The 20,966-nt window shown below is 36.2% G+C and overlaps 1 protein-coding gene across 4 annotated transcripts in view; it reads right to left on the bottom strand.

Moving 5' to 3' along the window:
• Positions 1 to 19,929, bottom strand: part of ABCC9 (ATP binding cassette subfamily C member 9) — a 134,745-nt gene extending 114,816 nt beyond the window's left edge. For 3 of the 4 annotated variants that reach the window (XM_088025570.1, XM_028113216.2, XM_028113215.2), the window contains exons 1-3: positions 15,106 to 15,247; positions 12,613 to 12,754; positions 6,745 to 6,866 (exon numbers count right to left, since the gene is read on the bottom strand). In XM_088025570.1, coding sequence (XP_087881696.1) covers positions 6,745 to 6,866; positions 12,613 to 12,754; positions 15,106 to 15,247 — 406 coding nt within the window. Of the gene's footprint in view, positions 1 to 6,744; positions 6,867 to 12,612; positions 12,755 to 15,105; positions 15,248 to 19,707 lie in introns of those variants that run through there. The other variant, XM_088025571.1, reaches the window with a different exon arrangement.
• Positions 19,930 to 20,966: the final 1,037 nt, after the last annotated feature.

A 20,966-nucleotide genomic window follows, 5' to 3' on the forward strand; every position in this document is an offset into this window, starting at 1 on the left:
AAGAATATTATCATCAAAGATACTAATCCAAAGGGATACATGGACCCCAATGTTTATAGCAGCATTATCTACAATAACCAAATTATGGAAACAGCCCAAGTGTCCATCGATTGATGAATGGATAAAGAAGATGTGGTGTACACACACACACACACACACACACACACACACACACACACACACACACACACACACAAATGGAATATTACTCAGCCACAAAAAAGAATGAAATCTTGCTATTTGCAATGACATAGATGGAGCTAGAGAGTCTTATGCTATGTGAAATAGGTCAGTCAAGAAAGACAAATACCATATGATTTCACTCATATGTGTAATTTAAGAAATAAAACAAATGGGCAAAGGGAAAATGAAGAGAGAGAGAGAGGGAAGCCAAGAAACAGACTCTTAACTATAGAGAACAAACTGATGGTTACCAGAGGGGAGTTGGGTGGGGGGATTAAGGAGTGCACTTGTGACGAGCACTGGGTGATGTATGTAAGTGTTGAATCACTAAATTGTAGACCTGAAACTAATACTACACTGTATGTTAATTAACTGGAATTTAAATAAAAACTTGAAAAAAAGAGTATTATCAGAAACTTTGAAAACTCTTAATAATGACAAAGGGTTAATTTTTTAGAGATACAATAATAAAAAAATACGTATTTCCCTAATAAAGATTTAGAAGATCTGAACGCTATCAACCACTTTGAGCTGTTTGATATTTATAAGGCTATATAATATTTAATATTATAAAAATGCACCCAAATACCCAAACACCTTCAGAATATACATTCTTATTAGTGGACATGGTACTGGCATAGGCTGTATACTCAGAAAACAAGAAAAAATAAAGAAATCATATGAAGTATGTTCTCTGTTTACAATGAAAATAAATTAAAAATCAAGAACAAGAACATTATATCAAAAACAATGATGTACTATACATTGTCTAATTGAATTTAAATAAAAAAATAAATAAAATAAACAAATGAATAAATGAATAATAAAGATTAAAACTTTTAAATAAATTAAATTTAAAAAAAAAGAACAGTAAGTGTATTGATCTATTGCTGCTAGCAAATTATGACAGACTTAGCAACTTATACCAACACACATTTATTATCTTACAGTTTCCATGGGTCAAGAGTCTAGGCATGGATCACTTGGGTTCTCTGCTTCAGGGTCTCACCAGACTGCAAAAGCCAGGCATTGACTAGGGTTGCAGTCTCAATAGAAGCTCACCTAATTTGGTTTCTTCATCTTTGCCATACTCTTTTGGCTAGAAACAAGTCACATGTCCCACTCACATTCAAGGGTAGAGGATTATACAGGGTGTGAACACCAGGGACAGAGACTATGAAGGTAAACTTCGAGACTTTCTACACAATTAGATATCCAGAAGTCTCCAAATATTTGGAAGTTAAACAACACAGTTCTAATTAACCGCATGTTAAAAAGAAAATCACTAGGGAAATTAGAAAGTATTTGAACTAAATTATAATAAAAATAGTACATATTAAAATTTTAAAGATTACAACTAGAACAATACTTTAAGGAAAACTTATGGCTTTAAATATTTATTTTAGAAAAAAAGATCCAAAATCAATGATTAAGTTTGTATCTTAAAAGCTAGAGAAAGAACAATGAACAAAATAAATAAAAGGATGAAAACGATAGAGATAAGAGTAGAAAGCAGTGAAATATAAAATGAATAATTGAGAAAATTAACAAACCTAAGCACACAAAGTTGATTTTTTTAAAAAGATAAGAAAATTACTAAGGCCCCAGTTAGACTGATCAAGAAAAGAAGGAAATCATAAATTACCAGTATTAGGAATGAAAGAATTATCCCCACATATCCTGCATACTTAAGAAAGATAATTGGGGAATACCTTGAAGAACTTTATGACAACAAATAAAAAAACTTAGATGAAAGGGAAAATTTCTTGAAACCGGTAACTTACCAAAACTGACATAACAAGACATACTCTGAAGAGTCTGTGTCTAATAAAGAAATAAGTTTAAATTTAAAATCCTCACTTTGTTAAAAGGCCCAGATGATTTCACTGATAAATTCTATTCAACATTTAAGGAAGAAATAGAATTAACTGTACACAATGTTTTTCAGAAAATAGAGAAATAGAGAACACTTTCCAATTCATTTTAAGAAGCCAGTATAACCCAGCATATGAAAACCTGACAAAGATATTACAAGAAAATAACAGACCAATATCCTTCACAACATAGATCTAAAAAAACTTGGCAAACAAAATCTAGCAATATATAGCATGGATAATATATCATGACCATGTGTAACATAGCCCAGGAATTCATGGTTACTTTATCATTTGAAAAATCAATCAATTAATTTAGCACATTAATGGAAATATAATTGTCCCAATGGATGTAACAAAAGTCTTTAATAGAATTCAACATCTATTCATGATTTTAAAAAAAACAAAACAACTCTGAGAAAGCTCTGAATAGAGGAAAACTTATTCACCTGATAAAGATCTTCTATGAAAAGCCTACAATTAACTTTATAATTAATTATGAAATATTGACCATGTTTCCCCTAAAATCGGGCATTAGACAAAGATTTCACACTTCCCATATGTATTCTGCATTTTACTGGAGGTCCTAGTTATTGCAATGTGGTGAAAAAAGCATAAAGTTCAAAAAGAAATAAGTATAACTGTCTCTATTTTCAGATGATAGATTTGTATATATAGAAAATCCCAAGAAACCTACAAAGCAATAATTAGAAGTCATGAGTAAATTTCCAAGGTTTCAAAATATAAGATCAATATACAAAATCAACTGTATTTTATATATATGACAGAAGCAATTGGAAAATGAAATTTAAAATACAACTCTATTTATAATAGCAGTGGGAACACAAAAAAGCTAGTAATTTAACAAGACATGGAAAACCTCTACCCTCAAAATATAATACATTGCTAAGGGAAATGAAAGAAGACCTAAGTAAATGAAGAACAAACGGACTGTGGAATTTAATATTGTTAAGATGTCAATTCTCCAAATTGTTCTAAACATTCAGTGCAATCCCTATCATAATCCTACTGAGATTTTTTTGTTTGGTAGAAATTGACAACCTGATTCTAACTATATATGACAATACAAAAGAACTAGAATATCAAAGGCAATCTTGGGAGAAAAGCAAAGAAAACAAGATGTATGGGTACACTATATGATTTCAAGACCTCCAAAGCAATAGTAATCAGATTAAGACAGAATGGTAATCTTATAAAACTCACAAACAGATCAAAGGAACAGAAACTACAGAGCCAAGAAATAGATCAGACTAAAATGTTAATTTGATTCAAATATTTTACAAAGGTCCCAACTCAACCTAATGAGAAATGGAAAGTCTATTCCACAAATGGGTGCTGGAACACATGGGTATCCATTTGGGAAAAAAAAACCTTGGCACCAGTCTTACATCATATACACAATTAATTTTAAATGGATCACAGTCCTAAAAATAAAAACTAAAACTATAAAGCTCCTAAAAAAAAAACAAAACAAAACAAGAGAGTATGAGGGAAACTCATACCTTAAGCAAAAATTTCTTAAGACACAGAAAACAATAATTATGCATGAAAAATGATAAATTTATGCTACATCAAAATTAAAATCTTCTGCTCACCAAAAGACCCTAATATACATGCCACAGACTGGAAGAAAAATATTCTCAAAACATGTACCAATGCCATACTAATATTTAGCATATACAAAGTACTCCTGCAACTCAATAATAAAAATGCAACCCAATAAAAAATGGGTAAAAGATATGCTATAGTTACTTTACAAATATAACAAATGGCTAATAAACTTATCAAAAAGTGCTAAACATCATTAGCCATCAGGGAAATGCAAACTCAAACCACAGTGAATTATCAGTACACACCCACCAGCATGGCTAAATTAGAAAGATCAATTCATCAAATGTTGGTGAGCATGTGGAAACACTGGGACTCCTACACATTATTAGCGAGTATGTAAAGTAAACCACTTTGGGAAAAGATCTTGTGGGTTCTTAACAAAATACTAACATTTACCTATATACCCTATGACCCAGCAATTCCACTCCTAGATATTTACTCAAAGGAAATAAAAAACATTTAGCCACGGAAAGACTTGCACATGAATGTTTATACCAGCTTTTTTTTTCATAAGATAGCCAAAACCTGGAAATAGTCCAGGTATTATTGTCAAGAGAACGGAAAACTGTGGTATCTTTATACAATAGAATAATACCCAACAATTACAAGAACAAAATACTGATCTATACTAAATTATGGATGAGCCTCAAAAAAAATCATGCTGAGAGAAAGAAGTATTACACAAAAGAATTTATACTGCATGATTCAATTTATGTGAAATTCTAGAACAGGCAAATCCTATCTATAGTGGGAAAAAAATCAGATTAGATTTTTGCCTCTGTGGAGATGAAAGTGAGGATTGATACAAGAAAAGTTTCATGGATGATGGCACTGTTCTATAGCATGATAGGGTTAGACAGGTGTGTGTATTCAGCAAATTAAGATTTCTACACTTCAACACATAAATTTTTTTTATTATTTTTTTATTATGTTATGTTAATCACCATACATTACATCATTAGTTTTTGATGTAGTGTTCCATGATTCATTGTTTGCGTATAACACCCAGTGCTCCATTCAGTACGTGCCCTCTTTAATACCCATCACCAGGCTAACTCATCCCCCACCCCCCTCCCCTCTAGAACCCTCAGTTTGTTTCTCAGAGTCCATAGTCTCTCATGGTTCGTCTCCTCCTCCGATTTCTCCTCCTTCATTTTTCCCCTCCTGCTATCTTTTTTTTTTAACATATAATGTATTATCTGTTTCAGAGGTACAGGTCTGTGATTCATCAGTGAATTGTGTAAGACTGATGAATCGCAGCACGTAAATTTTATCTCACAAAAACAACTGTAGAAAAATTTAACTCTAGTTAATGACTTGCACGCTGAAATAATTAGGAGGTGAAGTATATTAATGTCTGCAATTTACTTTAAAATGTATAAAAAATAAGCCCAATGGATGGAGGGATAGAAAGATACAGAAATGCGATCAAACAGAATAAAAAGGAAATTGAAGAATCGGTGTATTAGGTATTTATGAGTATTCACTTGGTTCTTTTTAACTTTCTGTATGTTTGGTGATGTTCATAATATAATGTTGGGACAAAATTACTCGTTTTGTGATCTGAAAATAAGTGTAATTTTTCTAGGCCCGAATATTTCTCTCCTAAAATAATGAGAAATTTAGACTATCTTTTATCTCCATAAGTCCTTCCAGCAATATGATCTAATTGTGCCCTCTGCCTTATATCTACAGACAGCTTCTGATCACGTCTCCTTCAGAATATTACCAAAATGCACATTTCCCTTCTAATTACATCTTATAACTTATATCTTATTCATCATCAATTTTTCAGAAACTTAAAAGTCTAACATATTGGATTCCCAACAGTAAATTTTTTTTTCTGTTGCCTGCTAAAAATTTCACTCTTTTTTCTTGGCATCTTCAAAAAAAGATTTCTGTGATAACATCTGCCTTTCATATTGTACTAAACAGCTTTTTTTTAAAGATAATGCAGACTTTGACAAGCCTTTTAAAAATATTTAACCCAGTCTACTTGTTTGTACTTAGATTGCCTTCGCCCAATCACATAACGTGGTACAACAAAGAATTAAATATTCAGTATTTTCCTCTAATTCATTTTAAATTTCAATGACCTCTGGACAAGCAAATAAAATATCTGTGTGGTTTAATTATTACTTTTCCAAATTTCTGTATCAGTAATCAACATCACTTTCATCATTTAACAATCAAGTGCACTCTCCGTACTTTACAAAATTGTAAGTGTTCATTCACACAAACACACAAGACTGTGCCTGCAATTTTAGGATATTTTACAGGCCTTGAAGCCCAGCCATGATCCATGTTCTACACCTTCCATCTTAGCTCTCTTTCTGAGAGTATACACCATGGAATGCAAGGATTGGTCAGAGTATTCAATACAACTAATTGGGATAAGCGATATTATTACCATGGCAGGCAAAAATAAAGTTAGAACACTTTAGGTAGGCTCTTATTTTCCACAGGACAAAGAGGCAAGAGAGCCTGAAAAAGAAAAGTTTAGGCATGAAGCAGATGTGAGGGGCCGTGCTTTGAGGACACCTGCTTCTCAGGACAGTACAGTTTCCAGCACGCTGCGAAGCAGACTCTGCTGCACTGGGTCCCCCACGCCTGGGCAGCAGCGCTACAAAGAATGTGACATTGCCACAGCATCGCTGAACAGTTGGGACCTTCAGAAAATGCCTCAGGACCCCAAGACAGAGGCAGAAACGCAGGGAGCTAGATGCACTGACTTGCTCCTGGGGCAGGACCGGGCAAGGGCTCAATTGTTAGAGTAGAGCCTCTGCGAGCCAGAAGGCCAGCACACCCCTCCCCTGGTCCCCCTGCCACACACCAACACATCACGAGGGGCATCTAGTGGAGGACGGACGTCCTGGGGGAAGAGCGTTTTCACAGCCCAGAGCACTCAGTTCATCTTCATCTCCCCCATTCACCAGTAGACTAGGGAAGAATTAACTACTGTGGTTTTCCCCTGCTCCCCAGTCCCAGCCCCAGCGTTTACTAGGAGAAAGAAAAATAGCTCTGGGGAAGGAGGAGGACACTTGATTGTACTTACCTAAGAGTAATTTAGGAAAATTTGATGTTTCAATGTTATGATAATATACTATTGATGTTGTAGTGGCGACAAATCCCATCACAGCCGGCATGAAGAGGTGGAGATGCCGCGACTCCCGCCGCCTACGGAGAGTGGGACAGAATCAGTGTCTAGAGCTGATGGTTCCAGACAGTTTCTCATTTTGTTTCCAAATTGTCCATTAAAACTTTCTCTTATGAATAAGATACTTAAAATACAGAATGCAGTAGTCGTTGCTAAGAGAACATGCAAAGGAAAACTACGTTGGGAGACATAATTCCACAGAAAGGATTTATCCCCAACACAGAGGACTGGGTACCATGGCTAAACAAGCCCTTAAATACTCACAACAAGAGCAAACACGTAACGTCTCCTCTACTGAAGGGCAGAACTGCTGAAACAAGTTAAAACCTAAAGCGGCTGAAAACAACCACATGGCTATGAACTCCAATGTACAAGAAAACTACATTTATTCCTTTGATGATTTTCCTAAACTTTACGGCCCTTAGTGATTTCACCATTGGCATTGATGCATTCAACACACGTGTGTTTGCTGTGTCCAGGCACTATTAGATGTTGGGATGCAACAGTGAACACAACAAGATATAGTATCAAGGGTCACAAAGCCTAGAGTCTCCTGGGAATAGCAATAGGAAATAGGAGATGATCACACAGGTGAAGAGACTGTAAGCGCATGCAGGGCCAGCGACTGAGGAAGAGAAAGCTTTGTGAAGGAACCGACTTCTGAACTGAGGACCGAAGACTGAGGAATGCTACCCAGAGGAGGAAGAAGGAAGATGGTTCCGGGCAGAGGATCCAGACATGTTTCAGTGTATCACACGCAACTGAATATGACTGAAAAGAGACTAGATTTCACTCTGAGGGCCATAGAGAGCTTCACATGGATTGGAAACATGACAAAACCAGATTTGCATGGTAGACAGCCTTCAACTCATTTACATTAATAACGCCACCTAGTAAAACATTTAACTTTTCTCAAATTACTTAAATACATTCGTACATAAATGGTATAGAGAGTGACTAGTTTGAGAGTGGGGGAAGGAGGAGCATTTGGGAAAGACACTTCAAGATATGGTGGAAGGTGGAAACTGAAATATGAAAGGGAATCCACTAGTCAGGAACATGGTAGGAAGCACTTTAAAAAGAGGGAACAGAATGTGTAAATACATGGGAACACAAAACTGTGTGACATATTCAAAATTCCAAGTAGTTTAAAATTCTCAAACAGAAAGTTTGATATAGGATGCATGGTGAAAAGCTCTTATGACATGGTAAAGAGCCGGAATCTAATCTTTTGGAAAATTGAAATATTTTAACAGGTAAGTGGTATGGCGAGATTTTGGGGGGTTTTAGACAAACCAATCTGGTAATAACATGGATGATGGATTTGATAGGTAGTGTGTGCCTCTGAAGAGAGGAAAGAGACATAGAAGGAAAAAAAGCAGTTAGCAAATTATGGGTATAGGCCAGGCGAGAGAAGATGGAAGCCTGAACTAAGCTTTGGCAGCAAAAACAAGGAAGTAATACAACATCTGGAAAATATTCATCGTTAAAATGGACAGGACTTTAATAGTCTTAGGGTCTTAGGGTGATGGTGAAGGAGACATAAAGAATAATTCCCAAGGGGGCTAGGTGGATGGTGGGTAACCACTTAAGTCTGGAAGAAGACGAGCGGATTGGAGAAAAGAAGCTAGTAAGTTCCAGCAAAGCCATGCAGACCGTGAAGTTGTCTATTAAACATGCAAAGGGAGTTGTCTAATAGGCCCAGTGTATGCAGAGATTTGGAACATGACCAGTGATATACACCATATTAGGCAAGTGATTTGAACTATTTCTGGGGGGTGGTAGGTGGTTTTTAAACCAGCTTTTATGCTATGGTGGTACTTTCACATTTTTGTTACCATGTCCATTTGGTATACACCACCCCCCAGAAATAGTTCAAAATGGTCAAAAAGAAAAAGTAGGAAGTAAATATTTCATCAGCATGGAAATTAAGAAATGCTTCCAGTATTCTTTTACTAAGGAACCAAAGAAAGAATTTTAAAAATCACTTGCCTAATATTTAGGAAATTTTTAAATGAGCATACTACCTATCAAGGCCTATAAATAAACGTGGTCAAAACCATACTCAGAAGAAAGTTTATAACTAACTTCAAACACATTCAATAAGAAAACATTATAATAAATAAATTATGTAGTCAATTCAAGAAGTTAGAAAAAGAATGACAAAACAACATTAAGGAAGACACTATAGTAAGGGATGAAAAAAGACAGCAACAGCTACAGTAAAGTTTTATACTTATTGTGGCATTTCTTTGTTAGGGATTTCATGGGTCTTTTAACCATGCTAGTTTTTTTTTTAGGATTGCTATTATAGTTGTTAGTTGTCTATTTACAAAGCTGCACAAGTTTTGAGTGGTGTCCCAACCCTATTCTTTCCCTTAAGCTCTGTTATTTTTAGAGTGTGACTCGCAGACCTTGAGGTTCTGGTAGAAGCACACATATCCCATTATAGCAGAAAATCTTTACTCAGAAAGTAAAGAAGAAAATCAAAATGTATTCATCATGCAGAACAAAAAAAAAATAATCTCAAAAAAGACAAAATGATAAAAATAAAAGCTGAAATGAAAACATAATAATAGTGAAAACTTGAATACACATTTTTAGAATTTGATGAATTAAATAGTATAAAAATAATCAACACGTAAAACTTGGGTAATCCAATCAGTAAACTCAATAAAATTTTGTCTCCAACAAAATAAATATATTATTTTCTAATGCTCATTAAAATTGTATAAAATAATTAAATATTTAACTAAAATGGAAATGTTAATGAGTCCTAAAAGGTATTGGTTTAACCAATTACATGCTCTACTAATAAATCAATCATATTAGACTAAAAAGCAGACTGACAATGATTCCTAGATCTAGGAGAGTATCTAAAGCAGAACCACAAATTATTTAAATAGAAATAAAAAAGAGGACATTTCTTAACAAAAATCTGTGCAAAACAAGTAAAGGTGTTTCAAAAGAAATATGAATAGCTTTAATATTTGTATTACTAAAAAAGAAAATCAAATATTCAACTAGGAAAATCTTTGCACTGTCACTAATTACAATGAGCATATGTTACATTTTCAGCAAAGAATATTTCATAAATATTTTGTTAAAAAAAAAGAAGGAATGTTTTCTGGACCATTTGTTTTTTGTTTTGTGGACCATTTGTGTGTGTGTGTGTGTGGCAGTTTTAAGTTATTACTTTTTAAAATCAGTACTTTTTAATGGAAACGACTTGACCAAAAATCTGTCACAGAATTTTGAGACCCATTAAAACAAAAGTTTAATGAGAAAAAAAAAAGAAAAAGAAAGAAGGATGATCAGCGAGGTCAAATGTAATATGTATGATAAGGAAGAAAAGCTGTTCATTAAAGTGTCTTTAATGTTCACTGGCATTCTTGTACAAGCAGTTTCCAGAATAGGACAAGGCAAGCAAGAAAGCAAACTAAATTTTGGAGTTCAGGAATCATTGGAAAATTATTTTTGAGAAGTTTGGATAAAAAGGGTAAGGGGATGGACATTGGGGAGGGTATGTGCCGTAATGAGCACTGGGTATTATATAAGACTGATGAATCACAGACCTGTACCCCTGAAACAAATAATACATAATGTTAATTAAAATAATAAATAAACAAACAAATAAATAAAAGACTAAGGGGAAGCAGTCAGCAGTCTGCAGCTAAGGAGTGGGAGGGGGTAACACAAATCAAGAGTGCATTTCTGCTGGATTTCAGGATGGGCCTTTTATATCATTACTACTATAAAATAAGTTTCTGCCATTAGCATATGTCTTCACCCTTCTTAGCCCAACCTCTAAGTCTCTGACTGAATCTATACATCAATCATGAGGCTGGAAAGAAGGAGACATTCTTGCCTACATGGCGTCAAGTTTTTAGGAAATATTGGACTGATCCATCTTATACAGACACACAGAAACACACAGAGTCAGCCTGTATGTTAAGGGATTAAAAACAAAGACTAGAATTGCCTATGCTAATATAATAGAATACAAATACACCAAAGGGTTTTAAACAGTAATCAATAAGATAATAGCCAATCAAGCTTCTAAATGCTTGAAGGCATGCAATATCATCAGAGTCCCTGATTTTTCTTTTTATCAGAAACTAAGACGTGTACATCCATGCAAAGAACTGTCATAAAACATTACAAAATAGTTGGCTCCATAACAAAAGCTTAGAAGTTTCATTCCTCATTAATTGCAACAGAAAAACATAAACAGATGTCAGGGGAGGTCCTTATTAATAAAAGAAAAATGATTTTTGAGCTTTCTTTTTAAAAGCTCTTAAGAACTTTTCATATCAATTCTTCAATTGATGGTGCACTATTTAGCATAATTTCATAATCAAAATTCTCTTATTTGATATTGCTTATCAAAATTATTTCCTATTTTTTGTTAATATATGATAAAAATATTTTTCCCACATTATGTTCAGGTTTATAAGTAGAATTCATTATATTCTAACTGCTTAATGCAAACTTCTTTTATAAGAATGACAAAATTCCTTCAATTCCTTCAAAAATATGGGTTTTATGGCAAATATTGATTTTAAAACAGTTTTGTGTTTCGCCTCAATTTGTGGCTACATCCTCACTGGTTCTCAGACTTCTTTAATGCCCGCCTCATCTATCTTTGCTTCTTTATAAAACAAATGGAAACACTGGGAACTGGTTATATATTTATATGTAAATATATAGCTATTTGAGCTATATGTCAATATAGACAATCTTTCTATGTATACTTACATTGATAGGTAAAGTAAACATCAAAATGTTTAAAAGGAGAGAACTTTCTGCAAGAGCTACAGAGATGAAGGAACAAAGAAATAGCACATGAATAAGCGTAAGTCACAGAGACCTGAATTTTTGTTATCAGAGAAATTACGTGGCAACACAAAAATACAGACAAAACACATGCTTATCAAATGCAGCAGTCCCCCTCTTATCTGGGGGGGAGTATGTTCCTAGACCTCAGTGGATGCCTGAAATCACAGATAGTACTGAATCCTATATATACTATGTTTTTCTTTTGGTTTTTGTTTTTTGTTTTTAAAGATTTTATTTATTTATTTGACAGAGAGAGACACAGCGAGAGAGGGAACACAAGCAGGGGGAGTGGGAGAGGGAGAAGCAGGCCTCCCGCTGAGCAGGGAGCCCGATATGGGGCCCGATCCCAGGACCCTGGGATCATGACCTGAGCCGAAGGCAGACGCTTAACGACTGAGCCATCCAGGCGCCCCTACACTATGTTTTTCTTATACATACATACCTATGATTAAGTTTAATGTATAGATTAGGCACTGTAAGAGATTAACAACTGATAATAATAAAATAGAATAATTATAACAATATACTGTAGTAAGAGTTATGTGAATATGGTCTCTCTCCCTCTCTCTCTCAAGATAATTTATTGTACTGTATTCACCTTTCTTCTTGTGATGATGTTAGATGAGAAAAATATCTACATGATGAGATCAAGTGAGGTGAATGGCATAGGCATTGTGATGCAGTATTAGTATACTGACCTTCTGACTACCCACCATCAGAAGGAGGATCATTTGCTTCCAGACTTCGGTTGATCATGGGTAAATGAAATCACAGATAAGCAGGACTGCTATAAAATGAGTGACAGCTGTTGTTCCTAATGAGTTGTAACTGAAGGGTTAAGACTGACTTGGTATGCTCTTAACTACCAATCATATCAATACACTCACTAGTACAGTGTAATCATATTAACTATGTTGAATCACTTACGAGTCAGAAACAATGCCTTCTGCTATTTCACAAACATGCACAAAGAGAAGAGCAAATGTAAGAATCCATCTCAGGTTATGTCCAGGAAAATGAAGCCATGTGTTATGATGAATTTGTACTTTTGAGCTTTGACTTCCCCACCCTGAAAAAAATAGAGAAGAAGTAAAAGGATTAATTATAATCATGGAAATAATTCATATTGTGATATCATTTGGGGATGGGAGATTCCTGAAAGAGGAATGAGAGGTGCTTTCTAGGGTAGCAATGAAAATCCTGGTCTATTTTCATTATGTTAAAAAAATAACAATTCAATTTCAATGAATTTTTACAAGACTGCCTAGGTTAACACATTGACATTTGTTGCACTGCTCAAGGATAAGGCCAACTCTGGGTGACAACATGGTTATCTCATGCTCATCAGAGCTCTTAGTGAGAGGTCCCTGATTCGTTTAAGAGGAAACCAAATTAATGATGATGTTAATAAAAGCAATTTGGTGTCTAAAATCTTTTTCAAAACATGGAATCTGTGGGGGGACTAACGAAAAGAGCCATATTTGGTAACGAAATGTAGAACTCATTAGTTGAGTCAACTCAATCAAATGCGTATCATGTGAGAAAAATTATAACCTATGACTGGGCCAGCACTATTCAACAGTGGTAGCGATATTTTCTCAAAGAAATGTTTTGTTTGTAGAGAAGCCTCACATACTTCAAGAATGAATCGGGGTTTGTGCTCGAAATATTGCAGGAAAGAATTTCTGCAAGGACTAATGGGGCTCCTGAGGCATTCTTTGAAAAGAAAATTGATTCATGTCTTAGTTGTTCTCAAATGAACTTCATTATGGAAAGACTAGTTACATATAACATGTTGTACTAGAATTTATGCTGTAAACTCTTGCAAGCAAGCTTTCCTTATGCCTGATACTTCTTTGAGATTTATTTATGATCTTTCACTAACTCAAGTAGCCAATGTTAGTGGTGAACAGTCTACATTTTCCTCCACCATTCCCCTTTGACAATGTTCACTTCAACTCCACTTGATTCAAATACGCTTTACCAGCCTATGTTCAATGCTACTGATACAAACAAGACTGTCACAGTAATTGCCCTCAAGAAGTGAGTTGAATGTCAAAAATAAATTATTAACTGTCAAATTGCGTTTAAAAAAGTATGGTCTACTTTTGGCCAAAGGGCATTGTTAATGTCCTACAAATAATACCAACCACATAAACAACAACTCATGTTTCTATATATGGCCACTCTGGCACAGTTATATTTAATGTCTATATATTTGTTTAACATGAATAACAATGTGCCAAGAGTTTTGTTGGCCTCGGCGTATAATATATCTTATAACAGAAATTTTTTGATCACTGTTACAATGCCAGGTACATAGTAGTCTCTCAATCAGTATTTGTTAAATGAAGAAATAAAAGCGTGCAAATTATTTTTAAATCTTCTTTTGAAGCAGATCATTAAAATATGCTAGTTTTCTTAAGAAAAGCAGTCTGATGGTTTTTTTCATTTATTTTTATAAGCAGATTTATTTTTATGAGCAAAATTAAACACCAAATTCAGAGAGTAGTTACCTCTTTTGAATGGACAAGGACATAGGATGTGTCCTAAGAGTAACAGGCTCAGGAAACAGTAACAGAGGGATTCACTTATGTTCTTACCATTAGACTCCTTAAGATGAGTGGTGACAGGCTCAATAGATGTTTATCATATTAGTCTCTGTCATTTTTATATGTGAAATGTATTTTAAAAAAAATTTTTAAGTTAAAGATCTATTTTGATTGTTTTGGGGAAGTTATACAAATCATACATAATTGTTTTAAATAATTGGATTTTGTGTAAATGTAAACTGTAAAATAATAGAGGAAACTGTATTTTTAGCTCCTTTGCAAATAGTTGCATAAAGTATTCTTTCTACCTGGAACACAGCCTTATCACTCCTACTTGAACTTGCACTCTCTGTGTCCTCAGATCCCCCAACATGTCACTTTTCGTGCAATCATCCCCACTGGCCCCAAGAATTAGTTGTTCTAGCAAGTTAATGCCCAGGATAATTTGTTCCCATACCTGCAAATGAGCTTACAATGTGGGATAGTCATTTTTCCCTTGACTTTGATACATCTGTTTCACTGGACAGTTCCAGTGACTATTCCAAGCAAGTACTGTGTTTTACCCATTTTCCATTCTCTTCACATAATTCTATCCCACATAATTCTCTTTCCCTCTTTTCAAAACACTGCTGCTGCTACTTGAAGTCCATTTCTAAGGAGACATGTGACTTCTATTTGATCTACAAAATATCATATGCCAAGACATAAATAATTGGGAAGCACAAGAAACTTGCTTGTTCTTTTCTCACAGATATACATATCAGTTTTCATGTTGGGAAAATTAGGTCAACATTATACCAAATCTCAACCATTAATAAGACTTAAAATGAATATTAGGTGAGGAAATATAGGAGAATAGATTACTTACCAATAAACAATATTGGGAAAGTGATAAACAACAGGAAGACATGAGGGACCAGGTTGAGGGCATCCACAAAGCAGGGATTTTGTAACACACCATCATAGATATTATATGAAGAAATGTTGTTACCACAGAATGAAAGGCTCATTTCTTCTTATATCACTTACTCTAAAAGGAAGAGACAAGAGAAAGAGGCTTTCATTATTAAATTCCCTTTCATACACTCATAGGCCTAAGGAGGAGGTTTTATTATAAAATTAACCCCCTTTATTTTTGCAACTGAGGAAATAAGAAACTGTATGCCAAAGTCATTTGAGAGTTTCTTACAAAGGCCTTATACATTCTATAAATCACTTCTTTTAGATCTTTTTTTTCCAGAGAAAAATATTTTATTTTAATTTGGAAAATATATAATTATTAATATCTACCAGTGATGGTACCTTAACGAAGGTGTGTGTGTGACTAAAATGATTTCACGGAACAAAATGATGATATATCAAGAAAAAGAAAGAAAAAATGAAACTACTGACTGACACTACAAGATAGTGTAATATCAAATCCTTTCTTGTCCTTTCTCACTGAAAATGCATTAGCAAATAACTTAAGCTGGACAAAATTTACTGCCACTTTTTGTTAACTGTACAAAGGAATACTAATACACAGAAGCCAATGTGGTGGCCAACAGCAATCAGCCTTTTTCTGAAGACTATTAAAATCAAGTGCTTCAGATAAGTTAAATATAACTCAAATGATAATTGAATGAAATTACTCAAGTCTCACAATCAGAGAATATTCTTACATGAAATGCACCCTGATCAAGTTTTGAAACAGAAAAAAGATGTTTTTTTAATTGGAAATCAATATTACATTAAAGTAGTAGGCAAATTTAGAGAAGAAGCTGAGGACAAGGTAACCCAGGGTTTTGCTAGCCATTGTTGGGACTTTGGCTTCTACTCAGTGAAATGGAATCACTGGGGTGGGGGGGGTTGATCAGAGGAGTGACACACTCCAACTCACATTTTAAATGCATTTCTCTTGTTGCTGCGCTGAGACAGATGATATAGGAGCAAGGGTCTGCTCCATCAAAATACCACTGTGAAATTCTAAAGAGTTTTAGCCTTCTGAAAAATTCTTTTATTATGCCACCTATTTACCTACTACTTGCCAAATTCTGGGCACTTTGCATACACTATCTTTAGTCTTTAGAACAGCCGTGCAATGTTAGTTATCTGTATTTTACAGGAGAGCATTCTGAGGTTCAGTAACTTGCCAACCAGTAGGGTAGCAGTGATCCACACCCATGGGTCTGACTTAAACTATGTTTCTCCCCCTGCAGCATGCAGCCTCCAACTTATTTTTTTAAAAAACATCTTTATCTATTGCCATTAAAAGAAGTAGCAGTTTAAGACTTTAACCTTACTGTACTTGGTCTCTTTTCCACATTATTTCACACTGGATTCTGAGTTAGATTATTAAAGGTTGGTAAAGGTATAAGTAAACTAGTACCTTTTCTCTCTTCCCTTTCATTGAGAAATGATTTAGCAATGGTCACGAACAGTATTTTTCCCTAGGGGAAAAAAAAGTGTTATACAGAAAAGATTGGCAACGGTAGGTAAACTATTGGAGAAACCAAATTTCAAGCAAAAGTTTTATAAAGCATTATATGAACAGAACAACTAGTTAGAAACCCTGTGTTTACAGTCTGTAAATTCTTATATGGAATTCCTCTCACATATTGTTTCCAGTAAGCCCTTTTACTGAACATCATTGATATGATCTCTAGTTGAGAACTTTTCTCATTTAAAAACTCATATTAAAAAAAACTCAAGATGAGGGTATATACTCGGCAAATTCTTAACAACTATTAAGGCTCCAAGCTTCATAAAATAATCAAAAAGGGCTTGAGATTTTTTAAGTAACAGTAAAATGGAAGTTTTGTATTATGTACCATAGGTATATGAAGTGATGGATCTTAACTAAATCTAGTGTGGTAATCATATTACAATACATCTAAATCAAACCATCACGCTGTACACCTTAAACTTATACAGCGATGTACATCAATAAAACAGGAAAAAATAAAAAAAAACAGAAAAATAATAGCTAGTAATGGAATTTCTAAGACTTTCTTTTATCTTTTAGACTATCTCTTTTATTGAGTAGAAATGACAAAAAGAAACTTGAACCCACTCTTACTGAAAGACATGTATAAACTGTTTCCTAAAATGAACCAGAAAATAATTTTTACTTTTGCCAGTTTTATAATTTTATCGAAAATGATAATATTACAATTGGCCACATTTATAGATAAATAGATAGATAGATAGATAGATATTTAATCATTATCACTGAGTCAGATACTAAAGTATAACCTGGATTTGTAAAACATATACTTCATTAACTATAATAAGCATTGTCTACCTGGTATGTTTAATCAATCCTCAAACGTACCAATCAAGTAAACTCTGGATAAATGTGTATAACGGTGGAAAGAAAATATCAGAGAACTCCAGCAACCTGCAGAAGTCAAAGAACATTTCCAGCCACGTACTTGATGTCTGGGATTCTAGGCCATTCATTAAGTGTAAAAATACGTATTGATGCTGACCATGTGCTAGGCACTAGGAATCCCAAGAATGCACATGACAAACAGTACCCGTGGTCTTCGACCATATAAATCAGACTACACTAATCCCAGAAGCTCTTGGTATAAAGGTTGTGATCTACCAGACAGGGAATAACACAATGACATAATCATACTAAGGTGCATTCTTTAGATCAGTAAACTGAAAGTTTTAGAATGATTCCTTTCTTCTACCATAATCTCTAACCTCAAATGCCCTAGGGCTCCCAACCTGTTCACTACCTCTCACTGCATCTCTCGGGTCTTTGTTTCTGTCTCCTCCTCCTCCATGCTTTTCCTTCTGACCCTTAGCTTCTTTCTCCAAACCTACAGTAGTACACATGTGGCACATTCTAACAGTCAGCCCATCTTACAACTCAACATGGGCAAAAAGAGGGAAGGAGTAAATTTGTAGCTATGCTGATAATTATCATGTTTGCCAAAGGCATTTTATTCAATCAGGACTTTCAATTAATTTTTTAAATCTCCTATTGTCATTCAGGGTTTCCTTCCCAGAACCATGATTAAGTTAGGGACGTTTTGGGAACAGTATAAATTGCTGCTCCAGCCGGCTAAACTCTGTCACGTGACGCCCCTGAGCCCGGCCCCTTCTGGAGCTGTCTCCTTCAACTAAGCACTGACAAGAGGCCCAAGCATCCAGGAGGAGGGAGAGGGAAAAGAAGCCAGATAGGAAGACATGACACTTTTCTTCCCACAGGCATAAACCCACTGAAAGATGTTCAAGTGTTTAGGACAGCAGACAGGGTTGAGGAACTTGACTGAATGAACCTTAAAGACAAATGTCAAAAGTGAAACTTTGATTATAGGGATGGTCTGCAAAGCAGAAAGCATAGAAGGAAAATACTCCTTGATGCCCAAACGTAAGGTTTCATGGCAAGAATCACACCCTCAGGATTCTTATTCTTTGAAATGCATTATAGAAAGTTCCACACCCTCAAGAGTTATAAAATTTGGATTTAGTTGAAGGCTAAAGTAAAAACTAGCACTCTTTCCTGCTCATACAGAAGAAAGTGTCAGTTCTAATGAAGTAGCAACCTCCGAAAACTTAAACATGCTAGAAACACCTGAAGAAAACATGCTAAAAGCACTATAAAAACTTTCATTCTTACATACAAAGTAACTATTTCTTTAGTTATTTGAGATTAACTGTATGTTATAAGAGAGAAACATGACATTGTAAAGGCATTACCATTATCTAGGGACTTTTCAGGGATAGATCACTTAAGAAACAAATGTAATAACTTCTTTGAAATTTTTCATTCAGTCTGTGAGTCACAAAATAGGAAGCAAAAGATGTCTATTTCCCTGTCTATCTATGAATGACAGATCCAAGTAGGAAAATCACTAGCAAAAATGACCACTGACTTCTGATTTAGTGCCTGATCTCAATGCACCCGTTGAAGTTCTATCGCACACTAAAGGAAATGGTACTCAACAGATAAGATTCAGACACGCCAAATAGGATATTTTTTTAATCCCAAATTGAACAAACAAGCAAAAAATAAATACCTTGGGCAGTCGCTTGATGCTGCTTCAAACCCCTACTCGTGCACTTGCACTACCTTCAAAACACCGGCTTCCTACACTGTCTTAAGTGTCAGTTTCAAACCCAGACGCAGAACTCCTAAAAAGTAAAGAGTAACAAAAATTAAGCAGACACAAAACTACTTCATGAACAATACAGGAGACTGTCTAAGAGAAAAAAAAAATTAGTAATAACTCCTTGCACTATTCCCGGCCGGTTTTAAGTAGGAGCCGGCAGAGTTTTTTAAGTAAAGCTGGAAACCTGATCCCCACGCCCTCTCTTCTCCGGCTGGGGCCCGGTGCCTTAATCCTAGAAATAGCGACCCTGAAGGCAGCGCTGCGAGAGTGCGCGGGGGCCTTTTGGTTGCCGAAATCGACAGTTTAGAGTTACTCTTAAAATGTTTAAGTCATATTTATGTAAAAAATACGGACTCACTTACTCCGAAGGCAGTTTTCCTCCCCTAGCCGAAGCACGCAGGGCGCCAGAGCGGATTATTTTTAGGGTGGTGGGAGATCAGCTGCTGCCTCCTATCGGGTTTCTAAATTGCACAAACTGCTCTGAGCTGGGGCGGACACGACAACTCTGAGGCAGGAAACTGGGCAGAAGCCCCGAGTGCAGCAGGGCCTGGGACTGGAGACCCTCCCCACCCCCGCTCGGCCCTGCTTTCGGTACTGGGGCGACAAACTTGGGGTGCGCGATGCAAAGATTTTACAAACACAAGTAATACACGTCCCCTAAACTTCATTAAACACTGAAACTTGTAACGTATGATTCAATGATTCTCTGGAGTCAGGTTTTCAGACGTCAAAACACGCAAGGTACTCACTTGCACTTGCAAATTTTTTTTCCCCAGGCTCTACAAGCGCCCTTTTATTAACCACAAAAGGAAGCGGATCTGGGGAGTTCACCGTTTTCCCCCCAAGCGGACCTGGGACACGAAGGGCTTATTCCAGGGAGAGGACCCCACTGCCAGGCTGTATGGGCGCGTGCGAATGTCTCACAGGAGCGAGGCGGGCTCAAATCGAATACTTGCCCCAGCGACCCTGAAAACTTGGTTACCCCTCAGGACCAGTCGCCGCGCTTCCGAAGGGCGACCCCTACCCTGGCTCCCCGAAAGTGGGACTTCGACTCCCACATCTGCACAAACAGTTCCCCCCCACACACACTCTTGCTCCCGACCTGAGAGAGAATTAATTGTCAAGGAGATAACCGGTTTAAAATACACTCACCCCACAATAACTGCCCCCAGGACCCAAGCCGTAAATTTTGTCCCCGGGCAACCCTCTTTAATTAACACTCGATTTTCTCAGGGACCAGTGCTCAGTCAGTTTGAAATAATCACTGTTTTCAGCAATTGTCCTAATCTGATAAAGGGTGGTCGGCAGGCGGGCTGGTGCCTCCGGGGCTCCGCGCGCGACCGCCACGGGGCACCGCTTCAGGAGCGCGGGGACCCGGAGCTGGTTCCCGGATCTGCACCCTGAACCCCGGCGGCCTCCCGGCCTCTGCGACTTGGTGGGCAGAGGTCGACCCCTGCCCTGCGAGCCCCGGGGATTTCCCGCGGGCGCCTCACTTTCGGGAAGGGTCGCTGAGTTCCCGCGTGAGTGCCGGGCCTCCGCCAGCGACTGAAGCTTGAACCCTCGGCCGCTAGAGGTCTGCGGGGCCTCGCGGGGCGACATCTGGGAGGGTCCCGAAGAATCT

Source organism: Eumetopias jubatus, unplaced genomic scaffold (assembly GCF_037043125.1).
Source record: "Eumetopias jubatus isolate StellerSeaLion01/CBP00866 unplaced genomic scaffold, mEumJub1_p1.0 scaffold_8, whole genome shotgun sequence".
NCBI lineage: Eukaryota > Metazoa > Chordata > Mammalia > Carnivora > Otariidae > Eumetopias > Eumetopias jubatus.